The sequence below is a fragment of the Oryzias melastigma genome, linkage group LG21, assembly GCF_002922805.2.
Source record: "Oryzias melastigma strain HK-1 linkage group LG21, ASM292280v2, whole genome shotgun sequence".
Lineage (NCBI taxonomy): Eukaryota > Metazoa > Chordata > Actinopteri > Beloniformes > Adrianichthyidae > Oryzias > Oryzias melastigma.
In genome coordinates, this window is record NC_050532.1 from 10,168,946 (window position 1) to 10,193,045 (window position 24,100).

Below are 24,100 nucleotides of genomic sequence, written 5' to 3' on the forward strand. Positions count from 1 at the left end.
TGAGACTCGAACCGAAAAGAACACTTTAAAAAATAAAAGTAATCTTCAAACAAACCCACTCAGACTATAAATTGTACAAAATGTTACAAACACAAAACAAAAATATATAACTTATGGAAGTAAATTCTGCAGCCACTTTCCCCAACAGTTCAGTGGATGCAATCTTTGTGTGTGGGGGGTCAACATGGAAGTTTCATCCAGTGGTCGTGCATGTTTTCATGGTGATGTAAGGGAGCCGAATGCCAGAGAACACGCTGCGAAATGAATAATTAGAGAAGTACAAGACTCTTTAACGATGATGCTTAAGCTCAACTCAGAGCAGAGCCAGACTGAGGTCTGAACCCAGACTGTCACCCGGGTCAGAGTTTAAATCTGAGGCATGTACCCAATCATCAAAAGCTGCACACGATGTCCCACGATGCAACTCAGGGCATGTATGACTTTACATTAGATAAACTTTTACTTCTGGTTTTGTTTTTATTCTCAAACAGATGTTTAGCAATGCAATTAAAATGGTGGACACTTAATAACCTCCTATAAAGTCTGTATTAGAGCATTGCACAACCCACATGTAAGTGAAAACAAATGAAGCTAAATTGGAGGCAGGCCTGTGATGTCACAGTAATTTAAACCACTCAATGAATTATAGAGCTTTAGATACAGTCTAAACAAGGACATTTAATGTTAACTTAGACCGTAATAACTATTCTTTCATAATATGTTGAGCTTTGAGTCAGTAGTTGTGCCGATTAGTGCATGACAGATGCTTTCCTTTTCAGCTTTTAGACTTGAAAGTAACTGCAACAAATAGTTTAGATATCACTCTCTCATTTCTAGCATTTCTTTGCTCTGCTTCCCCAAGGTCAGCGCAAGCTTTTAAAGGAAATGTTGCACAAATAAAAAAAAAAGTAACTATTCAAGCTCCTTGTCCAAGTGTTAAAACAGGGCTTTGGCAGTATCAAAATGACACCTTACAAAAACAAAACTCTCAGAACACACTTGTTGGACTAATCAGGGGCTGGGCTGTAAACAATGCTTGTGTTCCTTTGCCTGTTCCTCGTGTTATCTTCATGTTACAGTGATTTTATCATATTGTCAGCACTATAAGGAGGATTGGATTATGAGGAGCACCCTCAATGAAGTCTATTTTCAAACCTTTGTCGCATATAAGGCGCACCAAACTATACAGTGCATTGAGCAAGATAAAAGAGTCAGAGATAAGTCAGACAGTCAGACTTACTTAACTGCATTTGCCATATTAGCATATTCACCACACCTGTAATTGCCAGCCTTGTTTGTGAAAAAGCAAACTGATACAAAAAAAAACCAAATGTTACTTTTTAGTAACAAGTAAAAAAAATCAGACTGCTACACCTTAGCCATGTTTGTTTATGTACAATAACACCTACCCTTGTTAGCAACATGCAAAAAAAAAATAATAACTCACACCACAAAAATAGACATTGTAACCAGACTAACTCTCAACCTTGTCAGTCACACGTAAAAAAACATATTTACAATACCTGTAACTTTCAGATCATGTCTGAATTCCCACCCTACTCCCTAACTTCTATAAAAACGATAGTGCAGGACTATTTAGTACCCTGAATATTAAAAGCAATTTGGAAATCATGCCCACTACTTTTTTTTAAAGTGCAAATATGACGTCACTGATTTAACAAAGTAAAAATCTAATCAGTACAAGCATTTTACGACATCTATCCATTATCGCGCTGTGTTCTAATGATGAAAATGTTGATTGTTTACTAAAAAATTTCATTTAAACACCTTTTTTTCCAAAAAGTGTTCAAACGTAATGCATTGTAGTCTATATTAGCCAACTCAAACAGCATTGATTAACACTGTTTTTTGTTTTTTTTTTTCGCAAAGACTTCTGGGAAATTTCTAGGGAACTCGATTTTGGAACAGTAGATCCGGACAGGACTACAAAATGGCCACTGTACTATATAGTGCGCTATATAATGAGTAGTGAAGGAATTCGTCCATAGGCTTATACCGCTACAGGTTAGCCGTGTTAGCTTATTTACAATAACAACTAGCTAACCTTGTTTGCAACAGGCAAAATAAAAGATTATCTGTTCTAATTCCCACCCTAATCCCTAAAAAACTAAATATTGCAGGACTGTCTAGTGCCATGGATTTTAAAAACAATTTGACAGCATGCTCACTACTTTTCTTTCGTTTTTCTAAACGCCAGATATGACGTCACCGATTTCACAAATTGAAAATAGAATCAATACAAAAATTTCACAATGTCTATTTGTGACTCCACTGTGTTCTGATGATGAAAATGTGGATGGTTTGATAAAACATTTCATTTAAACCCATTTTTACTCTCAAAAATTGTTCGACTCCAATGCATTGTGGTCTATATTTGCTAATGTAGTGAGCATCAATGCACCCTAGTTTTTCTCAAAGAGTTCTGAGAAATTATTAATGCACTTCATTTTGGAATAGTAGATTCAGACAGCACTACAAAATGGCGAGTAGGGAAGGAAGTCGGCCATAGCCTGATACTACAAAAACGTTCTTCATGTTGACTATGCTAACTCCCAACCTTGTAACTCGTTAAAAACACACTTCGATATGCTACACGTTAGCTGCATTAGCATATTCACAGTACCTGTAACTCCTAACATTCTTTGCAACATGTAAAAAAAACAGACTTACAGGGCTGCCAACTCTCACACATTGGCCGTGGGACTCCTGCATTTGATTGATTTCTCATGTTCTCACACCAACCCTCTATTTTTTACGCTCTAATGCAATTGAAATTACTTTCTTTCTTAGCAATTTTTTCTTTTTCTTTTTTAATGTATCCATTAAAGCTAAAGAAACTGATGCTTATATCACTCCTGCAGAGAATAAGGTGAGTCAATTCCAAACCCCTAAACTTGTAGGTACCACTAAACTTCCTCTAGGGAAATGTAGGCTATTTCAATGATCGGACAGAGTTAGATTATCATGGTCAGAATTATAACAGGACAGTTGGATGTGTTGATTGTGTGAGGTACCTTAAAAATACATTGGCTATGTGGATACAAAGAATAATGGTTCCATTTGAGGATTTTAGTGCTCAAGGAGTAAAAGCATAAAAACAAAATCCATATGTACTTTTTTCTGCTTCATTTACATTTTTAAATAAATGCAATGAATAAATAAGTCTTAGAAATGAGTAGTACAGAGTTTAATGCCAACATTTGAGTTGGCTCCTTTTTGGATCAGGCAGCCGACATGGGTAGACGCTAAAGTTTAACATTCCAATTGTCCAGAGCAGACAGCTAGCATACACAAAAGGTCAGAGCGCCCTGCAGTTTGACATCAACCGAGCACACAACCAGATGGGAGAGAATAAACTGTGGAGTCTAGATACACAGAGAGAGTCCAACACTAGCTGCCTGATAAAACATAGAAAGATGATAACATTTCACTCAGCTTCTTTTCTGCACATGCACTCCTTTTTAAAGCCTTTTTCTAGAGTTTGATCAGAAATACTTATCAACTCTGACCTTTAATATATATATATATATATATATATATATATATATATATATATATATATATATATATATATATATATATATTTAGGGAGGCCACAGGTTCTCAAGGTAAGATTTTTGCTGGCATAAACATTTAGAAGTTGGTTAAGTACAAGACTGGCAAAGGGGAAATTATGGGCGCAATTAGCTTATTCCATTGTAGGTCCTTAGGCAAGACTCTTCACGCTACTGCCTAACCACGTAGCCACAAGAGGGGGAGGCCCTTAAGTCTGGGTCTCCCTGTGCCAGTCCCTGGCCTGGGTAAATACAGTTCTGTCAGTAGTAAAGTAGATTTATTCTTTATTTCACAAAATAGCATGTAAGTTCCAAATAAAAGTCAAATAATAGTCAAATTCAAACCAGAAATGTGTTTATGCATACCCTTTTATGCTACTAAAAAAAAAAAGTTGGGAGAAAAACATAAATATGATACTACAAACTCTTATTTTCATAGTGACAATTAAAGACAAAAAGTCTTCATGGTTCCTTCGTAGGTCAATAGAACTGCATTAAAGCAAATCATCACCATGGAAGTGATATTTAGCAATTCTTCTGAAGAGTTTAAAACGAAATAATACCATATGTTTTGAGTTTAAGGGGTTTTGTGGTGACTACACATTCAAATTCAATAAAATATAAATGTTTTTTCCCAAACAAAACATAATAATTTAAAATCCCAGTACCCAAAGTAAGTATATGTCCTCCTGCTGGAAAAGATTTGCTTGGCTTAAAAATTGTAACCAGTTTTTGAAGTGAGCTTTCAATTTTTTTTAAGCGTAGTTGAAAATGTTAGTGTTCAAAAAGTCATCTAATTTCTGCCCTTTCTCTCTATAAGGTTTTTTTTTTTTTCAAAAGGTGGAGGTTGAAATATAAAATGTAAATTTGAATTGTTTATGAAGGCCCAAAATGTGGATTTCAGCCATGTCTACAATAAATTGGCTTTCACTTTTAAACACGTCAGACTTTGGTTTTAATCATGGATTTAATTTAAAAATGTGCACTATGCATAAATATTTACCACGTATCTAAAGTTTCCACAGTTTAACATTTGGTCACAATCTGACGGCTATGAAATCTTCACTTTTCAAGCAAACGTTTATCCATCACAGGTGCTTCAAGATTATAATTCTTTCAGTGCGAAGACCTTTACGAGAAACGCTGTATTCGTGATTAGGAACAACCTTGAAGGCAAGAAAGAGAAACGATTGCCTCCACATTTTGTCTGACCTCAGAGCTTTAACATTTTAGGGCTGCTGCATCCTGTCCTCAAACCAAATGGCTGCCGGAGGCTCCTCTTTAAACCCCACACTTTTTCCTTCGCATCAGTCTGTACTTTCTCATAACCCCTTCTTTTTTATTTTCCGTATAAAAACTATGTGGACTTTTCCTCCATGTCTCACCAGTCTCTGTGAAAGGATGTTTAAACTCAACTTTTTTCAAGTTAGCATCTTGCATGGATCAAACTCCCACTTATTTTAGGCGACTTAGAATGCTATAGGAGATCTTGATGATATCCATCCACTATGTCTATAAGGATCACTCAGATTTGATAAATGTATCTTCATGGATAGATGATATAATATATCCTTTTCATGTGAATAGTAAAGACAGACACTAGCAAGAGTTCCACAGTTTAACCAAGTGAGTCCACTGACCACACCACAAATAGTATATAAATTATATATATATATATATATATATATAAAGGTTGTAAACATTTACGCTTGTGATTAATTAAAAAAAATGAAAGTCTTAATAAATAATGCATTCATTTTTTAAGCAATCTTTTAAATGACACTTTGCGAAGCAACCGTCTTCCGCTTCAAGTTGGACAGTTCAGGCCTCTACTTCAGCGTTAATTTCTGATGATACACACTTTGTTGGGCATTATCCCACTTATTCCATGGTCACATACAAAAGTAATAAATATTCAATCAACTTTTAGTACTTTATTCTTGTTATTGTTTCAGTTTAGATCGCTTAGTCACAAAAAGTGGACTATTTGGCATGTAGAGAGGCCCATTGTCACGCGTGGCTGAGCATCGACTGCAGTGGCAGAGGAAAGACATATATATGTCGATCGTCACAATAGGTTAAATATAGCATTAGTTCAGAGAAAAAGTTGACCTCCTACTGCTTGTTTTTGTCCATCAAGATGAAGCAAAAAAATGTTTTAAAGAAACTTACGCAGTGATATAGAACATTTGGGCTGATCGGAACTTCTTTTTTAGGTGTGTATTTACACCCAGCAGCCAATCAAAATCAGGTATTAACCGGGATCATAGTATAAGTTTATTTAAAGTGCAGAAACACAATGTGTGTTTCTTGTGACTGTTTTCTTGGCGTAATACTGCAAACTTAAAATCTTCAGAGTTTTGCTTATCTTACTGTTGATGTGTTTTATGCACAAAAATTAAACTTCAGGGATATCTGAGTTAACACTTTAAAAATAGGTGTGAATACAAGTGTGTATGGATGTTTAGGGCCATGTGACAAACTAGCCACCTGTTCAGGGTGTATCCTGCCTTCGCCCAGGAGTGACTGGGTTAAGGAGCATTCACACCAAACGGGATTCACGCAACAAATTCATGTGGCCTGCCCCTCTTTTGCTACGTGACGAATTCGCAGCCCACTGGTCAAATTGAGCGGCACTCCAGACCGCGGCATTGAGCACATCACTCAAATTGCGCCGCGGGACTTCAGATTGCTTCAATTTGTGTCTGTACCATTGAGTTAACATTAAAATTGTCCGCCTTCGCCGCAAAAATGACATTTTGTGTGAGTGCATTTTTAGGGTCTGGCAGCCCCGTGACCTTGACTGGGACAGAAAGGGTTTGGAAAATGAATACATTAACTTTATTAAAATTAAGGACAAATTTTCTCTCTGGCCTGTTTTTGTTCAAAAGCTGCATTAAGTCATATAAAATTTACCTAGTAAAACATTGCGATTAATCAGATTATTTTTTTTAATCAATTGACAGCACTACACTAATATATATATATATATATATATATATATATATATATATATATATTAATGTGAATTCCATTACTGGCATCTCAGACTAAATTCCACATGACGCAGTAAAACAGAACACCGTGGCCTAAAATCCAGCTCTGTTGCAGTTAAATCCATTTAGAACAAACTGTTCCCTCTCTTTTACACAGACACTCACTCACACATGTTCACAGAAAAATGATGTCTCAAACAAGAAAAGCATGACAGCAATATTTCCCACTGATGCCCTTGTGACCCCTATCCGGCAATAAAATACATTCTCACTGTCCCTGTGATGCCATCCAGAATACCAGTGCCCACCACTCTGCCAGATTGTTTAACAGCTCTTTTTTTTGCCATAAGAATAGTTGTTTTCTAGGAGCTTAAAGACGTCCTGATCATAACATATTGCTGCAGTTTAAGCAGAGAATGTTGTGAATTCACACACCTTTGATTGGTCTGAACTATATAATTTAGACACTGAGTGTGTGGAACAGGCATAAATCCCCAGTTTTAGGGTTTTTAGCTAAAACACTGTTTTGCTTTTGGGTCTGTTTTCTCTTTGGACAATAAATCACATTAGTCCTTAACAGCCAGACCTAAAACCCATGCAGCTCCAGAGGAAATTCCATTTTCAAAATAACTTCCTTCGCTGGGGTTTTACTGTCCATCTTAACACATCCTAAACAATCCGCTTGGTTTTCCTCTCTGTCATCATCATTCACACCTTTTGCTGGCTCTTTTTTTCATTGTTCTTTTTTCTATTTATGTTACTCTTTCTTTTGATGTTTCTTCCAAACCCTTTTTTATCTTCCCAGTCCTCTGTTCTTTCCACAGTGATGTATGGCCTTCCTCTTAGAGTGAATCCACCTGGTCTACTGTTCTATCCAGACATCAAAGAGCGGACCATCAACAGCATTAACATCCAGCCAAAAAAAAGTTCATAAATATTTGTTCCTTGTCTTATAACAAGGAAAAAGAAGACTTTACAGCAAAGAAAGATGAAACAACGTAAGGAACGTTTACATGACTGATACATCAACCTTTACAAGATGAAATAACTTTCTAAGAACAAGACAACCTCAAAACTGACCCTTTAAATACAAAGTTGTGTGAATGAAAAGTCTGCAGGCGAAGCATGACATCAAAGAGCGCTGCGTTTGTGAAGCCGGTACTTATAGCTTTTTGTGTGTTAGATATAGTAAATACAGATTGACATAAAACACAACTTAGTTCAAGCTGCGTAAACAGGAATTTGGAAGGGCTACATTACATCTGACAAAAACAGAGGCAGACAGAAATGAAAAGGTTTTTTAATCCTTATTTCAGAAGACTGACCATCAAATTCACATTTACGTTTTATGAAGGTCAGGATGCAAACTTTAAATTAGAGTCCTGGATCCATATGTTTTCTGACAAAAACAAAGCTACTTCTTTTTATTTATTTGTATTTATAATTGTGTGTGTGTATATATATGTATATATATATATATATATATATATATATATATATATATATATATTAATTATTTTTATTTTTTAATCTACTTCTGAAGAACTGAAGCCCTGACGCCATTTGATGACCAATGAAACTATAACCTAACTCAACTTTCCTTCACTTTCTCTGGCCTGGTCTGCAGAAGAGTTCTAGGTTACTGGTGTCCATGAGTCATCGGGGCAAAAGCAGACATTTCCACATCTCATTGGTATGGTTTAATGTGAGACACGTCTGCTTGGGAACGCTGACTGGACATTTCAGGTAGTGGGTAGCAGCACAGACCCAGCATTGTCCTAAAATACTGCAGCCATGTAGTTACAGAAAAGTCAGTTTTCATTGTTTTAAAGGGGTGGATTTTTTTTTTACATTTTATTTAAAATGTTATGTCAAATGTTAAAAAGAGACAACAGGCTGCTATGAGTTCAAATAAGATCTTAGTCAATATACAGTTTGACAGTAACTTGGAAATGCAAGAGCTTCTGTGCAGATCTTGGAAATGTTTCACACACAACCATGACTTCAGAGAATGATCCAAAAACAGAAACACCCACAATGCAGCACTTCTTTTTTTGAGTTTCAGCGGAATGGCAAGACCGGGTCAAGATGACAGATTGCATGGATGATCTCTTCCTCTTGGGCAGAGAAAGAACATAAAACTCAGGATACACATCTCATTGATTAACCAAAATAGAACAATTAGATTGGAAAAATGTTCACACATCAGTTGAGTATCCAGTTCTCTTTTGATGCTAAAGACCCACTCCGATCATCTTTTGATTTGTTGTAAAAGGGTTCCCAATGGTATTTTAATTATGATTGCTGTTTTTCTTAGTCAAAAAAAAAAAAAAGCTGTAATTTTCCATGATATAGTTTCTGCAGAGTGGCACTAGTTAATTAAAAATTCACTTCTGAGTTGTGGTGGGACTACTGATCCAGAGCAACCCCGTCCCAATTTCCCATCACCCATCTGTGTACGTGCTCTTCTGCTAGCCCTCAAAAATGGCGAGCAAAATTTAATTTGTCCAGCCGTACACATTTAAGCCAGATGGAGCCTAGTAATGTGTCAGAATCAGCAGGGAGCTTTTGACCCATCGATTGGGGCTTCCATGCCACTTTTACAACATTTTTCGCACAAAATGTTTTGTCTGCTCCTGTTTCACAACAATTTAAATAAAGAAATACACAGAAATACAATTTAAATCTTAATTTTCTTGATATATGCCCTCTATCATGTAAAAAAATGCCATAAGAACATGTTAAAAACTCCAAAAATACAATTTTCTGTAGGATTGTAGGGTTGAAATGCCGAAAAAAACAGTGGATTAATTCTGTTAGGAGACACAAATAGCTTCAAGAAGAACTACCATTTTAAAACATAAAAACTAGACTATAGTGTCTCAAAAGCTAAAGGAAGTCTAGCCTGCTATAGCAAACATGACTATCAAAACTATTTTAAAAACCAACAAAACCCATGTTCTGACATTGTTTTTTGTAAAAACAAGCTATTTTAGCCACAAATGAAGTTTTCAATCTTAGATAACCAACATAAGTTAATTATTAGTTCTTAATGAACAAGAGGAATTAATTCTATATTAATTTATCTATACAAAAACTGTATCCCTTCTGCTTCAGAACAACCAAATTGCCCTAAAAACCCTTTTTAAGATGTTCCACCGCTTTAAAATAAATGTCCATGCTGTGTAAACCAGTGGCTATGACGAGGTTTGACATGTCTGAGACCACACTGTTAACCTCTGTCACCCACCAACACCAATGTGGCTCGGCACAGTGGTAATAAACCCAACCCAGCTATACAACGTAGAATTTAGGTCAACCAGCAACATGCAATTATGGCCGTCTGCCACCGTTCTGTGGCGTTTTGACACAAATAAGTGCAGCGCTTTGAAGCAATCTTTTGATCTCACCGAATCATGAGCTTTCAACAAAACATTTTCAAGTGATTTGAATACAAAAGAGCATCTGCATAGCTTTGGGATAATGCTTCTACAGTGGAGCTAAAGGTTGTTCACGTGTCAGAAAATCTACTCAGTCAGCTCAATGAGACTTTGCTGCATCACCACTTGACCCTGAGCAGTTCATCCCACACAGAGTATTACACACCTTGAAACAAGGCGATTGGAAGCAATTACAGCAGCCTTTGAAATAGTCACCGTGAGACAGATTAGGTACATGTTCACAGGGAGTTCTGAATTACCCTGAAACCTGCCAGCACAGAGAATAAGATCCAGAGGGCAAAAAGTGCCCCGATCTGCCAGGAACAACTCAAACCAGCTGTGTCAACAGTGACTGAACCACCAAACCTCATTGTACGCCGGCTAACGTCTTACAAGTACCATGTTTGTTTATTCTGGAATTTCAGGATGGAAAATATTAGTCTTTAATTGTTTAATTGTAAAGAGATAATGTTTGACTAAAGCAACAATAGTTGCTTCTTAGAACTAATGGAAGGGACCGTTTTGCAAGCCCTGAGATCTGCAAGATGAAGTGGAAGAACAAATAGATAAAGCTGCAAAATGGCTGAGGCTGTGATATCCACTTTAAGAGGTAACAGAACTGCGGTGAAGTTATTTTTAGCTTCCGAAGACAGCTGACTAAGAAAAATGGGCCCAGTTTATTTAAAAGACAACCACGATTAAAGCAAGTTGAACCTCTTTAAATGCAAATCAGGCTCAAATACTTTTGTATCAGTTCTAGCGATAACTTTGAGGTTTACTGTGATTCATCATTTCATTAGTGAAGGTTACAGCCTAAAGTAGATTGTGCATCCTGTATGAGTAAATGTCAGGATGGTGGTTGACCCTTAAGCTACAATGTTGACATTGTTTCGACTACCGTAAATCTTCAATCGTTTACACAATTAACGTAATCCAGTGGATTCTGAAGGAGACAAAAGTGCCTTTGCGTTTATATTTAACACTTGATGTTAGCAGTGTGTTGTATATCAGTACAAAGGCAATATGAAAAGCTGCAACTGATTCACTTTGAGAATGTAGATGGAGAGTTGCAGCATATGAAGAGTCTATGTTATTCAGGCTCTGCCAGCAACATCTCCGGTGTTAAAAAGTTGCATTTGTTTGGAACTGTTGTAGTTTTGCAAAAGCACATAAAAGGATAGGCCGACTAGAGCAGGGAGGGAGAGGAAACTGCCAACTCATGACATGCTGCTAAAAAAAAATCATTTTTGCCAAATCAATGTATCATGTCATGAGTTGACAGTTTCCTCTTCCTGCCTGGCCTTGTCGGTCTGTCCTTTTTTATTCTGTTGTTGATCTGCTGGATTTTTTTCTGTTCCACCCAAGAGGCTGTAACTATGGGCGGGTAGGCCACACTTAGCTGTGTTTAAGACCAGTCACTCCAGCCACAACCCACTAGCCGGTAACCTTCGACTGCCAAGTGCAGGGGTGTCAAACTCCACGCTTTAAGGACTGGTGTAAGAATTCCTGTCTTATCTGCTGTGGACTACCTGGATCAGGTGTGTAGCCCATAAGGAACTTCCATGATAGGTTAGTTGCAATACATATACCACACTAGCCCTCGAGGTCTAGTATTAAGCCTACGTCTTCATTCAGACTTTTGACTTGCTCAAAAGGCAACTTGAAGCTTCTGCTCTCTTGTCCTTTGGTGAATGATTTGGGATTTCTCCAGCCTTTTGTCTTCGGCACCCTTCAGCCTTATCTGAACAAGAAGAAAGTGGTTTGAGAAATTTCAATAACTCCAATACAACCTACTGACATCAAGTTAGTGGATGGATCGTTGACACTCAAAAGTTGGCCTGCATTGTTACCCTAATAATTCACCTCCAACACACAACCAAATCTCAATCCCTACGTCAGTGGGTGACTGAGTGACTGAAATGCTCTCCAGAGAGCAGGGATTTCCAGTAAACTTATTGAAGCAGCACTCCTTTAGCAAAACTGTCAAAGCTATGGTAGGCTGAGATGATGCGAGCCGGTACACAGGGATAACATGGCTGTGGAAGTATTCCTTCATGAATTTTAAAGACCCTGATGGAAAAAATTAAACTACAGGAGAACAGCTTAAGACGAGTTCAAGTGGAAGTGTTGTCACCTTGTTTTAATAATAGGATATTGAGACAATAGAAGCCTTTGGTTGACAGGACTTGTCTTGTCTTGCTCCCAGACGGAGATGATCACAGAACAGACAGGTGAAAAAGTGCCAATGTGTCCCAAGAGGACCTGTCAGGAGGGGCAGTAATTGCATAGTGTTTGAACAAATAGTTAGTTTAGCTTGAACTTGTATCGTTACAGGCAATTAGACCTCCCCTAAGAACTGTTTAAGTAAAACAGCTGGCAAGCTTCCCATTTGTCTCTACTAGAGGAGTCCTGCAGCAAGGACATATTTTGTTTTACATCTGCGGTGCAACTTCCTTCTCTTCCAGCAATCTCCGTTTTTTTGTAACACTTTCCAAAAAGTGCCAAAAGTTTTTTTTTGTAAACATCTGGAAGTCATCCCCCCACCCCGATCCTCTGTTTGCTGACTGCAACAGTTGGTTTTATTAGCCGTTCCCATGGAGCAATCCTTCCAAACACAAACTGAATAAAAAAATGTATCAACCCCCCGCTTTTCTACGTCACAGCGACCTCACAGGTTCAAACCCAAATGTGTCAAGCCGGCCGGCTGATAACACCATCAGGAGTGTCACTTAGAACCGAGCTCAATTCAAGAGCCGGAGCCTCTTAAGTCTAGTAGAAAGGAGGCGTGTTTTCTAGTCACAGCTCAAAAATGCAGCATGTGTTTTCAATCAAAGCCGTCTGTGGACCCGGGTGAATTCACATGTTTGGACATTTCGGCTTCGCTAGAAAACAGCCTATTTATTGCAATGTTAGTGATGTGGCAAGAACAACTGGAACCAATTTGGGAGACAGGGTGACCTCATGTTGGTTTGATGATTTGGAATGCCAGTTTTTCTTTCTTTTTGGTTCTTAAGAGGGTAAAATGGTGCAGCCTGTTAGGTTTGGCTCTGATAAATATTAAAACCTTTTCACGGGACCAATGTAATTCTTTGGTTTTGGGTTGGCGGATTATAAAGGCTCTTTGATGCATTGTAAGGTACAACATTTAGTCTTTTAATACTTTTTACAGTCGTCAGTGTCTGGAAAAACTGTTCTCACACACATACACATAGTTCCACCCACTAAGTTAAAATGTCAATGGCCTTTTATTGAAGAGATTTTTAGTGATGCAGACAATGGTCCACTCTTTTACCTTACCAATCCTAACTGGCGTCACTTAATCTATTGGTGAACTTTGGGTGATGTATTTGATCTCATTGCCAGATTTTTTTTTTCTCTTCATCAAACATGCCTTCTACATATGTGCAGGCATATGACTCCAATCTGGATTCTGAAAGAAGTGCTTAACATTTACTATCAGCAGATTTTTAGACTTCTAAAATTATTTTTCTGTTCTGTTCCCTGTCCAAAGGACCTAAAAAGTAAATCAGTTTGCTTGTCAACAAAAATTGGATAACTGTGAAAAATCTGACTTAAGCAAATCGTCTTCAAAAATGATATGTTTGGTGACACTTATCCTTGGTACTTTGTATGAATTAGCACTCACAACCATAACATTAGCTGTGCTAACATAAAAACCAATATGTCTGCAAAATGGCTAACATGTTGTTGCTGAGAAAATGGTTGCTGGATACTGATTGCAACCCTGTGCAAATGTAAAATTATGCAATAAATAACTTGAAAAAAGGGTTGGAAACATCAGCTTTTTGGATAGAAATCTACATGTATATATCACTTTCAGATACATTGTATTATCCTGTTTACATGGCTGCTTGAAAAATACACTAACTTGAGAAATTGGATATTGATGAGGTATGAAATATTTTTTCAATCACCCACACATCAAGTTAAAGAAAAGTTCCAAACTTGGAAGAGTGACCAAAGTCATTAAACTTTTTTTTTTTTAATATTTTGTTTCTTTTAAATACTCCTCCTTCCCAAAATGAATGGTCAATTTTTTAAACTTATGTCATATAAGCCCCACCAAAATATATACCGGTAAGTGCATTTCACGACAAAAGATTAAAAAAAAATAAATCCATCAGTCAGTCAGACTTTATCAACTGCGTTCACAGTAACTCTAGAACTTGTTTGGTCTATACTTGTATACTTGTAGAGCGCTTTTCTACCTTTCTCAAAGCCCCAAAGCACTTTACAATCATAGACCTATTCCCGCATTCACACACACATTCACACACTTGTTTGTAACACGGTATACGTTAGCTATGTTAGAAGCATTAGCCACATTAGCATATCCACAAGACTTGTTACTCCTAATCTTGTTTAAAACGCAAAAAAACAGAGTGATACCACTGAATCAAATGTTTCTATTGTTATACTAACTCCCAAACTTTTATTAGCAACATCTAAAAAAATAGGTTGATACTGCTAAAAAAAACATTAAGCTACTGTGACTATGCTAACTCCCAAACTTGCAAACATGAAAAGCAGGCTGATACCGAAAAGAAAGTTACTATGATTATTCCCGAACTTGTTGGTGACTAATAAAAAAATAGACTGATGCTGCAAAAAAAAAAAAAAAATGTTACTGTGGCTATGGTATGTGAATTATAGACTGATACAATTAAAAAAAAAACATCTTCGTGACCAAGCCAACTCCAAACTTTGTTAGTAACACATAAAAAACAGATTGATACCACTTAAAACAACCTTCACTGTGACTACATTATATCCAAACCTTGTTATTGACACCTTAAAAAAAAATTCTGAAATAGTTAGCATGTTAGCCACATTAGCATATTCATACTAACACCTAAACAAACATTTTTACAGATTATTATTTATCTTGCAAAATTGTTTCAACATCAGTAAGCACAACCAGAATTATAAAACGCTCTGGATAATGAGCCATACTGTTGTTTTTGAAAAAAAAAAAAAAATTAAAATCCATAGTGTCAAAAATAACAGTAATTAAAAAATAGGGATTAACAATGTGTGTCCAAAAAAAAAAAAAAGAAGCTGCCACAGACGCGTTTTACTGAAAATGCTGGTGAACAACATTTTCCCCTTGTCCCACATTTTCCCATAAATGTTGTCTGGTCGAAAGGCAGTCATCTCATTCATGACTGTTCCATGGAAAATCATTCTGCTAGGGTGTTGTTTGACACGAGCAATTACGGAAAAAGAACTAAGTCATCAGATCAAAGGATCAAAAAAGTGGAAAATTAATGATTAAAACCAATTCCAAAGGAACTGACTGTATATTTATAGTTTGTTTTGTCGATTATGTTAGTTTAAAACAAAATGTTGCTACGTATAGTTTTAACCTATAAGTGGGACCATACATGAACTACCACATGGTGGTGCTCTACGGAATTTCAACACCTCTGCAATTTAAAATCTCAGCCTAAAAATAAAAAATACATATATATATCCTCAATGATTGTTACAGCTTTATTAGTCAGTGCTCAGATCAACAGCAGAGACCTTGAAACGACACCTGAGATCAAACATGCAGCAGCTGGAAAAGAGGAGGAAAAAAAGTTGGAAAGGAGTTCTAAGCCAAACATGAGCGCTCAGGTGTTCCAGCTCTGTATGTCTCTGTCTGCACCTTCTGTGACTCAGAATCCAGCAGCATCACAGCTTCTCATGTGTCCTCACATCTGCCCCGCATTAGCATGCAGCCCGTGTACCCTCCAAGACTCCTAAACTCTTTTCCTTGCACATGTGCAGCATTTTCCTTGTCGTGGTGAGGGGGTTAAATGGTTGTGGCAATTTCTAATAAATGTTCTGAAGAGTTTGGAGAAGTGCAGCTGAAATGCAAAGGTGGTCATTTCCCCCTCCTCTGTACTTTTCAGCACCCTGGGGTGACATTGCTTGCAATCACTGACAGATGTTAGGAGGCTTTCCTGACTTTTTTGGGGGCAGAAAGTCCTCAAATGATCAATGATCTTCTCTGCACGAGAACAGACTGTACCATACTATGATGTTGAAGCAAAAAAGTGTAAGAAATTGAGTTATAAAACAAGCTAAGCATAACTAGGTTGCCCTATGTTAAATTGTTTCTGATCAAATCAGCCAAACATCCATTCCTGTGTCTAAGGTTGAACCAACAAACTCAAAGGAACAGCGGATCACTTACCGGTGGTCACGTTCTGACATGAAACAATCAAAACCAGAGACGTTGAAATCAGAAAAAAGAAAGTCCTCCGATGCCGAGAGATCATCATGTCTATAACAATGACATGAGTCTCCTTCTGTGCAAAAGCCAAGGGGAAAAGGGGTGAAAAAAAGTGCTCAGGTTATCTCTACACCACCATGAATGCAAGAGTGCCTCTCCTTGTAAGCAGCGAGCAGACCCACCCCAGACTGCGAGAGGTTTTTTTTTTTTTTTTTTTCTGTAGTTACAGCTTTAACTGAGAAGAATGCTGGCAAGCCTAATTTTCCTCCCCCTTTTGTCAGCCCTCTCCCATATCCATCCCCTCACAGGCTTTAGTAGCTGAGAGAGAACTACACCCATGTTCACAAGATCTTAGGGGGACTTTCTCCATCTGTTGATCCTAAACTAACACTAACAGACGCTGGGATAAGACAAGGGGAATCGTCTTTGACCGCTGAAGGGGGTTCTTTGTTGGGTTTTTTGTTTGGAGCTGTCGCCAAAGCAAGATCATAAAAGTTTGGTTTTACTGCAGGCTCTGGGACACCAAACAGCACTCACAGTTAACTGACAATTCTTTTTTTACAGACCTGTTAAAGAAAGAATAGGTTTTATATAACTGTTGCTTTCAAAGATGCACTTGAAAATGCAATTTCATCAGCTGTTTAAGTCCTTTCTAGAGCTGGAAATCATTTAATGTTTTAATTAGAATTAATTGCATGACGCCACTCACTAATGTTTGCAAAGGAATATTTAAGCTGTTTCTTAATGCTATTGTAAAAGCCTATTTTTAAGCTTGTAATTGTCGAAATTTGACAAAACAGGTATAAACTAGATGTCCTCTGCAAAACGTTTGTTTACAGATCAGAAATGTAAAAATGTACTGTCAGCATAAAACCTTAGTCACAACTGACTTTACGGGGGACATGGGATCTTTATGGACAAAAAATGGGCAACCTGTCATAAAATATCAACAATGTAGACTGCTTAGTGAGCCTGTAGAGCAAAAAATTTATGTTAATTTTTCCTACGGGCATGCTGCGAACTGTGGCGAGCCAAAGGCGTCAATAATTGCCAGGAAAAGCACCATTAAAAACAAAGCGTTTTGGCCAAGAAAAATGCCTAATTTAACACACGTTCTAAAAGTAGCATGTAAATACATGTAAACTGTGTTGTCCCAAGACGAATATAAAAAGCGTTGTTCAAGTGTGTACAAACAGCGCATCGAAAGCGCCATACTAGCGCGTTCAAATCCGCCTGTCGAAGGCGGCGTCCTGTTGTGCCACATGCGTGTGTCAAATACACCGCTTTGCTTAAATAAAATGGCTACGGCCGAAGGTCTTTGCTATTCCCTCTGATGGCCTTCTGGTTACGACAGCCGCACATGAATGTTTGATTACATACTTGAGGTAAAACGTCGAGAAGGCACGTCATACGGCTTTTCTCTTTTCAACCCCCCCAAACCCTACGCCAGGGGTCACAGCCCTGTTCCTTGAGGGGTAACCCTGCTTCAGTAGATACTGATTAGCTGAATTGACTCAGCCCTGTCTCTGATTGACTGAGTACACCTGATCCAGGTGAGCTGCTATTACTGAAGCAAGGTTAGCTGCAAAACAAGCAAGACGCTAGCCCTCGACGAATAGGGTTGGTGACCTCTGGTCTATGCACTGCTTACGGAGTCAATTAATACTGTGCATGTGATGAGTGCTCACTTAGTGCTTGTTAGAAATCAGAAAAATTGGGCAACCGAGTTTAGTTTGTGCCTTTAATCCTACCGGTGCTTAGCTCTCAACTGCATGGGTGCATACCATTGACACGAATATCAAGGGACTTTGCAACCCCAAAACCCTCCAGTATACGTAGATGTGTTAGTTTGGCAATTACGAACCATGTGGCTATAAATGTAGAAGTCTAGGTTGATGTTAAGCCAATAAATTGCAGTGCATACAGGTGTGAATGTAAGCAAGGTTTTAATCAGTGTAGCATTTATCTTTTTATTCAACATGTTGGTATTTCTTTCACTTTCTTGGCATTGTTCACCTGTTCTGGCCTAATTTCAGTAAAACAAAAAGTACATTTTTCCCATTAATTGTTTTTATAAATAACTTATTCTGCCATTGCAGCTTTAGGTAACTCTTTTCTTGTCATTATGTCACTTTATTGTAATTTTTATGTCAACTTTTTGGTTTTGTGCTTGTGTTTGTTAAGTAAATATTTTCTTTGCCTGTATGCCTGGTACCATTTGAACTGGCATACGCATTTGACTACATTATCCATCACCTCACGTCTTCATATGCTCCTGGAGTATTAGATCCTTTTTCTTGTCTTCTATTTATTTTGTATTTATTTCATTTTAATGAGGTTGACTCCTACAGAATCAAACGAGTCCCAACCAAAGCAGCTCTCTTAAATAATGTAATCACTCAAACCAGATCATAGTCTTTTTCTCAGATTATACTCCATCCAAATTGATGAATGCAGAAAAGTGTTTGTTAGAATACTTGTAATTACAGAGCTTTCGTTTGAACGCTGACATAAAAGCCGACACAGCTGCACCGTGTTTAACAGATCTGAAAAGGGTCTCCTAAATATTAATCTTTTGGTAGTTTGCCGTCTCTAAACAAACGGATGGACCACAATCCTGCTGTTTTTTGTTTTTTTTTCTCTTTAGGCATCACATGGTTGTGACAGACGGGGAAATGAGGTGTTCTTTGGTAGTTTAGGAGTAAACTGAAGGAGAATGGAAAGTATTAGCAGTGTCTAAGTCACAGACTGTCAGCCAAAGGTTTTCAGAGCTCATTCAGCAGTTAGTTTACACAGAACCTGGAGTTTTTTCCCCTTTTCTTTTTTTTGGTATAAATTATCCTCCCAAGACAATAGCTCTGGATTTTCAATTATTGTAGTTCATGTGATAAATATTGCTTCCATCGTATTGGGGGAAAAGAAAGGACATGGAGTGCTCTATTAAGATGAAGTACTGAAAGAAAACTGAAAGATCAATTAAAAGAAACAATTCAACAGGAAAGAAAATGCATCTTCTGCCACATATGAATCAAAAGGAGTGAATGAGGCACAAACAAAAGACTGGTAAGAGTAAATAAAGAAAGTCTGGCAAGTGATGACAGTTAACTATGAGTGTATATGCCAAAACTAGAATGACAGATCCAGCAATCAGAAGATGAGCCCACTAAAACTAAACAGTGTGCATAGAGTGCAGCCAGTCTCAAACTAAACACAAAGCTGGATCACAAAAGGTTTTCGGGGTAAACAGTTATGCAAAATTTTGCCCATTTCCAAACATGTAAAATATCAGATTTCTTGAGTGTTGAGTGCAGTTTGCAATGAATTCAAGGACCGGATTGAAAATGTTCAGCGTCCCCTTTGGTGTCCCGTGGAGGGTGCTCTTGGAGTATGGGGTCCGGTGATTCTCATACAGAGGGCTTTTCGGTCTCTGTTTGACCAGAGAAGGAGTTTGGCTAAACTAGCTGGAAGTAAGTTGGACCAGTTCCTGGTGCATATTGGACTCTCGCAGTGCTATCCTTTATCAGCAGTTCTGTTTGTAACCTATTTCGACAGAATTTCTACGCACAGCCAGGGGGCAGAGGAGATCTGGTTTGGAGACCACAAGATTTCGTCTCTAATCTTTGCGGATGATGTTGTCCTGTTGGTATCATCGAACCAGGACCTCCAGCATGCATTGGGGCAGTTTGTGGCAGACTGGACACATCTGAAGGTCAGCATCGCCAAGTCTGAGGCCATGGTTCTCGACTGTAGAAAGGTAGTTTGGTGGATTGGTGCGGCGACCTTTTATGTGGTCGCTGCGCCGGCCTGTTGTGGTGAAGACAGAGGGAGAGCTGAATAATAAAGCAAAGCTCTCAATTTCTTCATCCAGTACACACCTATGGTCATGAGCTCAGGGCCATGACTGAAAGAACAAGGTCCTAAATAAAAGAGGCCAAAATGAGCTTTCTCTGGATGGTGGCTGGGCGCTCCCTTAAAGAAAGGGTGAGAAGCTCGGTCATTCGGACAGAATACTCCTCCTTATTGAGAGGATCCAGTTGAGGTGGCTCGGGCATCTGGTCCGTATGGATCCTGGACGCCTCTTGGGGAGGTGTTACGGATACATCTCACTAGGCAGAGGCCCAGGGGAAGACCTAGATATACTTGGTTGCCCTGGGAAGGAATCTGGGTCCCCAAAAGGAACTGGAGAAAGTGGTCGGGACAAGGGAAGTCTGGACATCTTTGCATAGACTGCTGCGCCCATGACCCAGTCCCAGATGAGTGGAAGATGATTGAAAAAAAAAACAGGATCATCAGTCCTTCCTCTGATGATACCAATTATCAAATGATGAGAAATCAGATAAACAAGAGGATTGTTTCTCAAAAATCACACACTTCCTGGCGTCTTTCCATCTTTATCTGATACACAGTATTCCCTTTTTTATTGCGTCATTCTAAAAAGAAAAATTCTAAAAATAATTCACCATACATGAAATGTGAAGAGTCATCTTTATTTTTGACATTTGTTATAGATGTTTTAAGGTTGTAAAACTCCTCACTACACACTTTTTTCTGTCACACATGAACATTTTAACACTTTTCTCTCTTGTTTAAACTCTCAAAGTTCAAACCTTCATAGAAAAATAAGTCCAATATTACAGAATGAAAAAACAAAGATCTGATTGTAATTGAAGATTTATGTAAATTTGGCAAAATGAACAAATTCTGGACAGGAGACACTGTATAGAGAAGACTGACAGTAGTCTAAAGCCATTCAAGACGCAGAACACAATGTACATTAAAAAAAAAAATCTAAAAATGATCTGTGAAATCACGAAAGATGAACCACAATATAGTGAGGGACCTCGATATTTTATAGTTTTACATCTGAACAATTAAGCCAAATACTGGAGACAGAGTCACATTATGAGGTTTGAAACCCAGTAGCATCATGTATCCACGGCAACTGTTGCACAACTACTTGGATGGAGAACTTACCAACAGAGAACAGCAGCAATGTTTCTTTTGCAGACATATTATAACTCCACACTATAACTTTGCTGCAAAATAAGCTCTGTAAAAAAGTCATATCATTTAAAAAAAAGAGAAAAATATTGACTAAAGTCATAAAAAATATTTTTAATCACCATCTGCATTTGTCTAAATTTCCCACGTACAATGGTTTTGGACTTTCCATTAAATTTTCCATTTTTTAATCACTTTTGTTGTTTATTTTTGCTCCCTTAATGATGACGTACATGTAATTTTCCAAGTGTCTCTTTAGGAGATGAACTACGCCTGTCTGCCTCACAAAATCGTGACCTTTTACTGGTGAGTGTGAAGTGTCTGGGGAATGAACCAGCCCCTTAAAGTCTGAGACCTCTGCTTTTAGTTCGCACTGTTCTCTTGACTTGGTAATAAGCTCCTGCTTCAGGTGGAGAAAAGTTAAATTTAGCCAGGTCTTATTTACAGATGGGGAGAGAACAAAAGAAGGGACTGGTAGGCAGATTCTAACTGCATCCACATGACTGTACCTGTCTGCCGAAGTGAAGAGAGATGAGATCTAAAATGAGGAAAGCTGTCAGTTCACAAGCAAATCTACATTCCAAGCTGTGCATATGGTTAAAGGATCTGGGTGTAAGGGTGTATTCATTCTGGAAAAGACTGTTGGTCTGGACCGAGTCCTGAACCTTGTGTTTGGTCTATATTCAGGCTGCAATCAAAATGACTTTTCTGTTTCTTGTAATCAAAACCACGTGACAAAAAAATCTCTTCAGTCAATGGCTAGGAATTGCAAGGGAAGGGCAAAGCAACAAGACAAAGAAATCATGGAGATGCAAACCTTGTCCAAATTTTATATCTCACTGACCAGTTTTGAACATCTGGATCAACGTCAGGTACAACCCTTACTTTTGCTGCTTTGGTAGAGCGGCGGTATGCTGCTTGGTGATTGCTGAGAAGATGGCGACTAAGATGGTATGCTGTGTTTATGACATATAGATTGTTGGGAAAACAGTGTGAGAAGCAACGCATATCACAGTAAAAGTTGTTTTTAATGAGCCAGCCAACCACATTTCAATCAGTTGTGTCTCGTCATTGTTCCGCTACTCATTTGTATCCCATAATCCACGGCATCGGTGGCCATTTTGGTTCAGTTGTTCCACTCAGAGCAAGGAGCCTGTTCAGACTGAGGAAGGTAAGTGCGAATTGGAGCTCATTCCAACTGGAAATGAACTGAGACCACCTTGAAAGACGGGCCAGAGAGCGGTTCCTGGTCCCAGACCAGTGTCCACTTGGGTGTATTCAGACTGAATTTTTTTTTCCTATTTATCAGGGTAAAGAAACTTTGGTTCACTTTAAAGAAACTAAATATGTCCAGTTTGAATTCCTTCTAAAACTGAAAGAGTGAAATCAGCAGCTGAAATGGCCAACTACAAACAGGGACAAGGCTAATCGCTTATAGGAAACCAAGCTCTGAGGGGTTCTCAGTGTACCTCCTAAACAAGCTTGTCAAATGTATACTCATCTTAAGGGGGAGTGCAGGTGTGTCTTGCAGTTCCCTTGAGGTTTGTTTAAAAGGAATATACGAACAATTGTTCTAGATTTGGTAAGTGTATTGTGAAGTACTCATAGGGCTAATATAAGTTGTACGCTCTATGATCTACATGTAAAGCTGTTGTACAGCAGTCTTATGCAATACTGTAGTTATTAGTAAAGCCTTAATTGGAACTGCCCTGACGGCTAGATACAGGCTGTTATTGTTGTCAAAAAATGGACAGACACTGTAAAGGGATAACAAGGAGCCCATATTGATTAAATAAAAAGTTTTTACCTTTACCTTGATACCTTGAGCTGTCCACAGGATTTGGAGGACATAAAAAAAAAGTAAAATCTGTATGCCTCTGTCTCACCTACCTCACCCTTCCTTTACCCTTGTATATTTAACCGATTGAACTTTCACCAATCAGGGACTCAGATTTGGTAGTGATGTATGGGTTGAGTCCTTTTCAATTCATGGAAGTGCTAACCTTTTGTTCGAAAAACTGGCGAATGAGAAATTTATATTTGCCGTATGTGCCCGGATTAAATTGTATGACACTAAGTCTTTCAGATATCTAAATAAAGCTATGAAAGAAAAAGTCTGGAGCGAGATTCACGAGATTTGCACTGCTTTGACAATTTGCACAAAACCTCTTCCAATGTGAGTAAATAAACTACTAACAGCCCAGTGTGAACACTATATGCTAATTCAACATGTTCAGCACATTATTGAATGCGCATCACATGTCTGGTGTGTACATAGCATATAGACACTAGTGAAAGTGTCCTAAAAATGTCTTAGCAACAGTTGATGACCATCCAGGACGGAAGTATCTGCGGGCTTAGTCAGTATTTAGTGGATGGAACCACTAAATTCATAATCATGATTTAAATATTTGGTAGAGTCAAATTAAAACCAACCATTAAAAGACATTTTTTATTGATAGGTCAAGATGTCCAAAAGGCAGATTGGAGCTGAAGCATTGCAAACAAACCTCATTAATTCCTATTCAATCCATTTCACTGTTCTAAAGCTGTGTCTCTTGCATTGGAAGCCTTTTTTTTGACAGGCTTTGAACCAAAACTCCACAGAGGTGTTTTCCTGTTAATAAAAACCAAGCAGAAGTAGAGTGAGAACAATCTCTATAACCCGTAACTTGCTCTTTTAACAAGAATTTTGCATTGACCCACAAACTAATGGTATTTTTTTCAGATTTCCATAAGGAAAATTACCTCAAAAAAGAGTTTATTGAAGTTAAATCATTGTGGGGACAAGAAAGGTACAGTGAAAATCAATAGAACTCTCATGGGTGATGTAATCCATTCTTGACT

General features: G+C 38.0%; 1 protein-coding gene across 1 annotated transcript in view; it reads right to left on the reverse strand.

The window, feature by feature from the left end:
* col5a2a (collagen, type V, alpha 2a) overlaps positions 1–16,784 on the reverse strand; it is a 41,389-nt gene extending 24,605 nt beyond the window's left edge. The window contains exon 1 of the mRNA XM_024286753.2: positions 16,214–16,784. Coding sequence (XP_024142521.1) covers positions 16,214–16,301 — 88 coding nt within the window. The 5' untranslated portion in view covers positions 16,302–16,784. The remainder of the gene's footprint in view (positions 1–16,213) is intronic.
* Between the last annotated feature and the right edge of the window lie 7,316 nt (positions 16,785–24,100).